Here is an 8431-nt window from a genome sequence, read left to right as displayed (position 1 = left end):
ATGTTATTAATTTGTTGATTACATGTATCGAACAAAACATTAGTTGACAGTTTGAAAACAAAACCAAAAAAGAATCACAAATAACACATTTTTAATAATAAGCATGAAAATAGCAACTTAATAACCAGATTTGCGTTTTCATGCTCTTTGCCAGCAATTAAGTATAGCGGAGTAAATTTTCAATTACAAAAAATACAGCTCCTCAATTCTTCAAGGAGTTACAGAGTTAGTCCAACCTACTGATCCAGATTATGAAGATATCAGATATATATACTGTCCTCATGCTTTCAGGCAGCTATGGGGCTTAAAGCAGTGGTAAACAAAATAGTTTTCCACTTTTTTTTCCGTTGCGCAAATGCAGCTATATTTCCTGTTTATTAGCCTATGGTGCAAAACGTGCAGTGAGATTATTGTAATGTGATAAATGGGTGGAGAGGTTGGGTTTTTACGGGTATTCCCTGTAGTGCTCAGCTATTCACCCTCTGCAAAACAAATTGGATGCAGCACTAGCTTAGAGCTGGCAGAGATCAGGTCAGATTCTATACTTTTTTTATTAGGATAAAAGGATTCCCATGCACTGTGTAAAAATAAATATGTATTAAAAAAATGAACATCATGCCCTCCTCCAAGTCCTTAGCTAACTTAACTAGTTTGTTTTTCACTATTGCAAGGAGATAATGAGCAGGGGACCTGGATGATATAGTTAAATCCAAGCCCTAGGCTGGTCAATGCAGGGTGGTCCCTTTAAGAGGTGGGATAAAAAAATAACATGCCCCGCCTACCAGGGGCTACTGGTTCCGTACTGAAAACACTGTGGCTCTTCCAGATACCGTTGGGCTGTAGAAACCCCTGGAGTGCAAAACTACAAAAGCAAGCAAATACACAATTGTCAAATTTAATTGAATAAAAGACTCCACAAAACTCTTGCAACATTTTCTTTAAAAAACAAACCAAAATAAAAACCTTATTTTCTTCTTTCTTGGTCTATCATAGTCAAAATGGGATACCCTCCTCTTAAAAATCACCTACCTGCCTTTACATACAACCAAAGGAAATTATGAAAGATAGGATTCTCTGGGACTCCCATTTGCAGGCAGCCAATCACAATCGTCCAGCTTTCGGTTATGGTAATTTTGTGTCCATTATTCATAGTGTTTTGGTCACTTATGTTTCAATTGGGATTCTTTTTCTTTTTTGGGCCATAATAGATCAAGAAAGAAAAAGGAAATATAATTTTTTATTTAATAAAATGTTGACAGAGTTTTTCAATTAAAATTTATTTAAAAATTGGGTATGGCTCCTTTCCTTTTTTAAATAGTAGGCAAGTGTCTTGGTTCAGTCTGGCTTGTAACATCTGGGGATGGAAAGCCTGTTGTTTGTTGCACTTTTCTCCCACCATAGAGGCACCAGGCTGGGGCTGGATTTTACTGTAGCAGGGGAGTACCAGGCTGTCTAGTGCTGGTGATGGCTGAGGATTTGGGTTGGGAGCACAATGCCTTTTTTAAAAATATTTTCAAAAATTTAAACAGTGTACTGTACATGGACACTGTTTTAGTACAGGGGGTGAATGTACAGGTCCCATTAAAAGTATAGGATGAAAAAGCATTTCTAGACACACTCTGAGCAGTGTAATGGAAAGCTTCACACACAGTGACACCTGTAATGAAAACAATACTAATGCCCCCTGAACTGTGTAGTATTTTAGGAGAAACAGTGAAAAGTTTCACTTGAAATAGTTGGTACTAAATGGATTGGATTTTGGATTTTGATCTGACATTTACACCTTTCAATAGTGCACCATAGGATTACCGCACATTGAAGCAAACTTTTAGTTTGCAGACACTGCTCCCATTGGGGAGAGTAGTGCTGTGATGTCTACTGGATGGACCATTGAGGCACATAGTGGTTCAATACTAAAGTGTTTTGTGGTGAGCATCAGATGCGCTTAATAATTCATCTCCACTGTGTATAGTTTGATCCTGAAGTATGTGCTTCTCCATTTGTAACTGGGAATCCTGTGATATCACAATAAGGAGGAGGGTAGAAACTGGAGAGCACATGGATCACATGTGTGTATGCCTGTTTCTCTATTTGTGTGCATTTTGGGACCTTTGTGTATCTTTGTGTTAGACAATGTATGTGTCACAGGAAAGAAGCAGTTACTTAGCAGAGGATAGTAATTTGCAGAGCAGGTGGTGTGTTTGTGTCTGTCTCTCTGTCTGTCTGTTTCTGGTTAAGCACGTGTCTTAGAGAATGTTACGTATGTGACACAGGGACGAAGCAGAATACCTACCATAAGAAATTACCCCTTTTGTAGAACGGCCGCTGTCTGGGAGGGTAAACTGTAAGGCATTACGACCACCGAGCTAATGAAATAAAATGTTATTATTGTATGCTTAGCTCTGTCTGCTGACTGGTTCTATCTCCTTTTCCTTGACTTCAGAAGTGTCTCACTTGCTACTTTTCATGCATATGATATAGATGTGTATTGAATTTATTATGAAACATTTCAGCAATTTTATTTGTGTTATTAGTGACATTGCTATATTTAACAAAACATGTAAGTGTGTATATTACAGTACATATTCTGTATATCAGTTTTGCAGCATATGCATCACTTAATCAATTGACATGACTGTCAGAAGCAAAGCATTTAGTGTCTCAAAAAAGGTGTGTGAAAGGTAGCAGTAGAGTGGAATAGTCAGTGGGACAGGTATAATAACAACAAGCATCTTTGTCATTGTTAGTCTAGAGGTTGTTTGGGTCTCACAGACAGTACTAAATAAAATGTAGTAGACAATGGGATGTAAAAGTAGGGTTCTTTAGAATCACAATTGGGGTTGATGGTATTTTGACAACTTCACAATGAAATATACAGAAGCAATTGGCTATAGAACGACAGGCCAACATAATAGATGAATAAAGCACTATTACATCCAGTTACAGAGTTGAAGCAGTGAATAAAAATAACAGAGGTTTCCCCATAGAGCAGGTCAGAACCAAAGAAGCTAAGAGCAGCTTTATTTTGCTGGAAACAGACATCTGTTGTATCCAAGACTTCGCCCGCGCTGCCCCCTCCACTGGAACAAGCTCCCTCCCTCCATCAGAACTTCCCCTACTCTGTCCAGTTTCAAACGTTGTTTAAAAACCCACCTTTTTCTTAAAGCTTTCCAGTCTCCCACTTAACTTCCTACCTTTTCTTCTGACTCTTCCCCTTCGTTCCCCTTCCCTTATCCTTATCCTCCGTTCCTCCTTCTCTCCCTCTCTCCTCCGTGTCTCTCTGTCAGTCTACCCCACCCCTTAGATTGTACGCTCCTTTGAGCGGGGTCTTCTCTTCTCCTGTCTTCACCACTTTTAACTCTGCTCGCCAGCTACCCAGCCTTCCTCCTTGAGGACCCTCCACACCCGTCCCCTCTCGCTCCCTCCTCTTCCCCCTGGGGGTCTCCCTCTCATCCGTGCCCTCACTCCTAGGTGCTGTTGTTGGTGGACCTTCCCCTCTCCCCTCCCTCTCCACTCTAGCTGTGCCTTGAGCTCACTGAGTTACTGTTATTATTGTTTACTGTTCTGTGCTGTCTCACCTCGTATTGTAATTTCGTTTGTCCCTGTACGGCGCTACGGACACCTAGTGGCGCCTATAAATAAAAATGAATAATAATAATAATAAAATTTGTTTGATTATATTAACATCACCATTTAAATGTTATTTCACATATAATTGAAATCTTTTCTCCTATAATTTAACAGAAAATGTCATCCGTGAAAATCAGTGGGGTGGAGTGGATATCCGAAGAGGTGGTGACCCGGTTCTTAGAAGTAACCTTATATGCTGTGGGTATTCTGATGGAGTGGTTGTGGGAGAACGAGGCAAAGGCCTTATTGAAGGAAACACTATTTATGGTAAATATTCACATTATTGCTTAGTGGCAACAAAATTTACTATTTAGTTATATGCTTCCAGAAAATAGATAAAGTAGACTAGAATATATAATATGGGCCATATAAACCAGTATAATTACTTATGTTAAAAGACAATTAGTACTAAAAATGATTACATTTAAATGAAAGTATATTGAAATGTTTGCTATGGCTCAGCTCTCTATATATGAGCACCTGGTACATCTTGTTTAGAATGCTCTATTGCCTAGTTTCTTACAAGCCCTTTATTAATTATATTGCAAACCCCAACAATGTGTCTAAAAAGCCATCTTTTCTTCTAATGTGAAAATTTGTATTGCTTAACTTTCTCATCGTCATACATAAGCAATGAAATAGACATTAACATAAGCATGAGGGTCTAGTCAGTTTTCACGTTGATAAGCAATTTGAGTCATTTGAATGAAACACTTTTCCTATGAAACATTGCAAATAAATATTTTAGATTAAAGGGTAGACGTAAGGTCACAACAGGAGAATGAAGGGGAGAGAAGAAAAAGAAAGCCAAAAAATGAGGGTGTAGGTAATGGGATGTGCCGCTGCCTAGCTCATGGATGAAGAAGGATTGTAAAAGGTGTTAGTTGTAAAGTCCATTTCTACAATCAGGTATCAGGGTTTTTCATGATGCAGCCAAAGAGTCCACACCTTATGAAATGCATCAAATTGTTTCTACCAATGAAGCTCTTCAAGTTCCTCCATAGGGGCAATGCACCAAATCTTATTTTTAATCTCCATAATTGAAAGCACTCCTTTTTTCCATAATTTAGCAATGCAGCTTCAGTTAGCTAGGCAGATATTGGGACTCAATTTGAAAGTAGTCTGATGTATTCTTTTGGGTTTCTTATGGAGCAAGGTGATTCATAGAAGAGGTGGTAAATCAGAACATGAAGGATATCAAGCAGAAGATGTTGTTCCATATAGATGGTATCAGCATGAACCAGATATGCATTACGTCTCCTGCAACAATACAACATCTGCAGCTTTACAGGGAAGATTTACATATGTGTGAAGATTTCTTCAGAGTTAAATTAACCATGAAGATTTTATTTTAGTCTGTCCTACAAATAGAGGATTTCTATATTTGGAAAGCATGCCCCATCCCCTATTCTTACAAAGACAGTTCTTTATTCAGTTTGGATTCCCATTTTAGCATGTAGGGAGATTTTTTCATCAATAATTTTTATTTAGAATATTTTTAAAACATTAAGGGTACAGAAAATAAATAAGGGAAGGAAGAGGATGACAAACAATGGAAGTGGAAAGGTTGAGACAAACCATATATTGTAAACAAATGTCAGCAATTGTACATCTTATGCACATTACAGTACAAGAAAATAATCAAGTACCAAACATAGATCATATATATTATTAAGATTGTGGAGGTTCGGTTAGGCAGAAGAGTCGGGGGTCAGAAACAGTATCAGGATCTGGTGTCATTGAAACCTCTCCTTCAATAACATATTCATGCCAAGGAGACCATTTTACAATAGGAGACATACCTGGGGTTTCCATGTGAAAACTAAACTGAATTTTGTAAACAATGTTAAGTAAGGTGGGGGGCAGAGGTTTTTTCCAGTTTTAGGCTTTGGCAGCCCTGGTTGCAATGAAAATGTGGCCCAATGTATATCTAGCATGTTTGGGTATTTGGGCAGAGTAGAGTTGTAGCTGTGCAACTGCTAGTGTGGGCTCCACATTAATATTGAGAACTGTACTAGCAAGTAAAAAACAGCCTGCCAAAGGGGGCTGATCACTGGACAATTCCAGAAAATGTGCAGTATAGAACCCGTCTCATTACACTGACGCCAGTACAATTTTGATTGATTAGGCCAGATTTTGTGTAGTCTATCCAGGGTGAGATAGTCTATTTAGAAGTTTAACCTGCATTTCTGAATGGTGCAAACGTTTGGAAGAATTGTGGGCGCATCATACTTATGTTTCCATTGACTAAACGTGAACATAGTATTCAAGTCTTTTTCCCAGTGTAATTGAGGAGGAGATTTGGTGATTGATTGACACTGTATTAAGTATCTATACCAGAAAGAAATACTTCCTTTCCCTGAACACTTGTAAGTCTAGATAAAATGGGATCTGGCGGTAGGGAAATGGTTTTTTTGTGTTTTAAAGATTCCCATGACAAAGTGTTGAATTTGGAGATATTTGTAAAAATCAGTAGCATGTATGTTAAATTGCTCCTGTATTTGGATAAATGGAAGGAGCGAATCTGAGGAGAATAGATTGGTTAATGAAACCACTCCCGCAGTCAGATTCTCCTACCAGAAACACGGAAAGAATGGACACAAAGTATGCCCTTAGGTGTTGTAAGTCCTGGGTTGGAATCCTTTGTCACACCGATCCGTTGTGATGAAACATCCTGGTGACTGGAGAAAGAAGCTTGTGCTTTCCAATTCATTTCAACTTGTGTAATAAGTCTTTGTCAAGGCATACAAAGAGTATGATGAGCTTGTGACAAGCATTTAATGAAAGGAATTCAATGACTATTTTTGTGCAGCATATAATGTACAAGCAAAGGGAAAAAAGTAGCCTCCAGAACAGTATAAGAATTGTATAGATTGGATGAAAGAGGCATTTGCTACTAATGAAGATCCTGCTTGTGTTAAAAAGACCAAGGTCTCAAACAAGCATAGATGTCATGTGTGTGCAATCAGATTGTGATTCCCCAGCAGAAATGGATGATTCTTGTAGTAAAGAGCCTGGTGAAGTCAGTGTCACTCAGAATGTTTAATCTGGAAAAAGTAGAAAGTTCATTGAAGCATATTTATAGATTTATGGGTATCGATCAAGAACAATGTTCCACAGTGATCCAATGATCCCTCTTTGAGGAGCACAATAAGAATTGTAGTCTTTCCAGTCCATCAGGTGGTAAAGTAAATGATTTTGTAGCAATGGACACAAGTGGATAAGCATCAACTTAACTTAAGCAGGTTGGATCGTATTCACCCTTTTGATGATGAGGAGGCTCAGAAGTGGAGTGTAGCACACTTCAGAAGCTTTACTAGCAAGTTTGTAATCTAGACCTATGTTTCCTATTGATGATGGCGGTCCCCTTGGGGATCCTATAGATAGGAAAATGGAAAGTTGTTTTATGAAGCTTCATATATCTTCTGGAATTGAAGTCTTGTGTGGCTATGGTCTCAATGGCTAGGAGAGCTCTCTAGTTGCCCCATTGAGCAGCAAGTGCTCAATCAAAAATAGCCTGACCAGCTTCCATCTACCAGTCTTGGACAGAAGTGTACGTCTTTTTTGTGTGCATGCACTGTATGGAAGTGTGTATTTTTCTCAAGGAAAAGATGCATATGTTCAACTTTGCAAAAGGCCCTGTAACTTGTCAACAAACCTTGGGCAGGGTTTCTCAACTCTGGTCGGCCAATTATCCCTCAGAGATTATGTTTTGAAGATTTCCATCTGTGTGTACAGGTGGGATAATTGACTTGGTAAAATTGATTGTTTTAACTGTGCTTGAATAAGCATAGCACCCAACTTAACCGATGATTGAATCGGGATAGATGGTGGAAGAGGGCATGGCCAGTTCACAATGGGTATGTGGGCATGTCACGTTCAGGTCCTGGTCACATCCCTGGGGGGAATGTCTAGCCTTTATGAAGTGCTTGGCAGTCTTTTACCACCCTCCACATCAAATACTAATTCATTGTTGTACTCACCAGTTGCAGTTGCAGGCCGCACCTGTTCAACGCAGCTCTGCTATCCTACCTCCCAACTTTCCGATGATCAGGACAAATGTGTCCATTGGTGGTACAAAGTTTTCAAATCAGGTCTGTCCAACCTATATCTGGACAGTTGGAAGGTATGAATAAGCAAGGACTTATTCAAGTATCCCCTGTTGGGGAAACTTGAGAACAGATGTGTAAAGCCCCTGGGTTTAAGGTACAGTTTTTAGGAAATGTAATATTTTATTAGTGTTTATTATTTGCAGGGTTGTGTTGGATTTTGACAATTAAAATATAAAATGCACTGTTACTCTTTCTAGGTAACAAAGGCTGTGGAGTGTGGATCATGTCATCCAGCCTTCCCCACATCACGAGCAACCAGATCAGTCACAACAGTATCTATGGGGTGGCTGTTTTCTGCCGCAAAGATGATGCCAGTGACTACCTTGCTAACCAGGCTGGAAATGAAAACTTTAATGACGAAGGAGAAGCAGCCAACTGGGAAAATGATCTAGATAGTGAGGATGATCGCTTCTCCTCACGGAGACCAATAAATGTGGCACTTATTGAGTCCAACAGTATAAACCACAATGGAGGTAAGACAAAGTATACCAGGTGACTATGTATATTGTTTCTTCTGCTTTGAACAGCACACTTTGGTGCCTTTTTCATGATTTGTGAATATTTTTATTTTAATACTCACGATTTATCTTTTGTCTTTTTTACATGAGTGAAATAAATCATTGAATGTTTTCCCCCAGTATTTCTTATTACTTATGAATATGAATGCTCTTATTTAAATAACCATGTTG

At 38.8% G+C, this 8431-nt stretch overlaps 1 protein-coding gene across 1 annotated transcript in view; it reads left to right on the top strand.

The window, feature by feature from the left end:
• Positions 1–8431, top strand: part of FBXO10 (F-box protein 10) — a 103108-nt gene that overhangs the window by 86777 nt on the left and 7900 nt on the right. Inside the window, exons 8-9 of the mRNA XM_075208385.1 lie at positions 3745–3897; positions 7940–8215. Coding sequence (XP_075064486.1) covers positions 3745–3897; positions 7940–8215 — 429 coding nt within the window. The remainder of the gene's footprint in view (positions 1–3744; positions 3898–7939; positions 8216–8431) is intronic.

The sequence above is a fragment of the Mixophyes fleayi genome, chromosome 1 (genome assembly GCF_038048845.1).
Source record: "Mixophyes fleayi isolate aMixFle1 chromosome 1, aMixFle1.hap1, whole genome shotgun sequence".
Classification (NCBI taxonomy): Eukaryota; Metazoa; Chordata; class Amphibia; order Anura; family Limnodynastidae; genus Mixophyes; species Mixophyes fleayi.
This window is presented reverse-complemented; position numbering and strand designations above follow the sequence as displayed.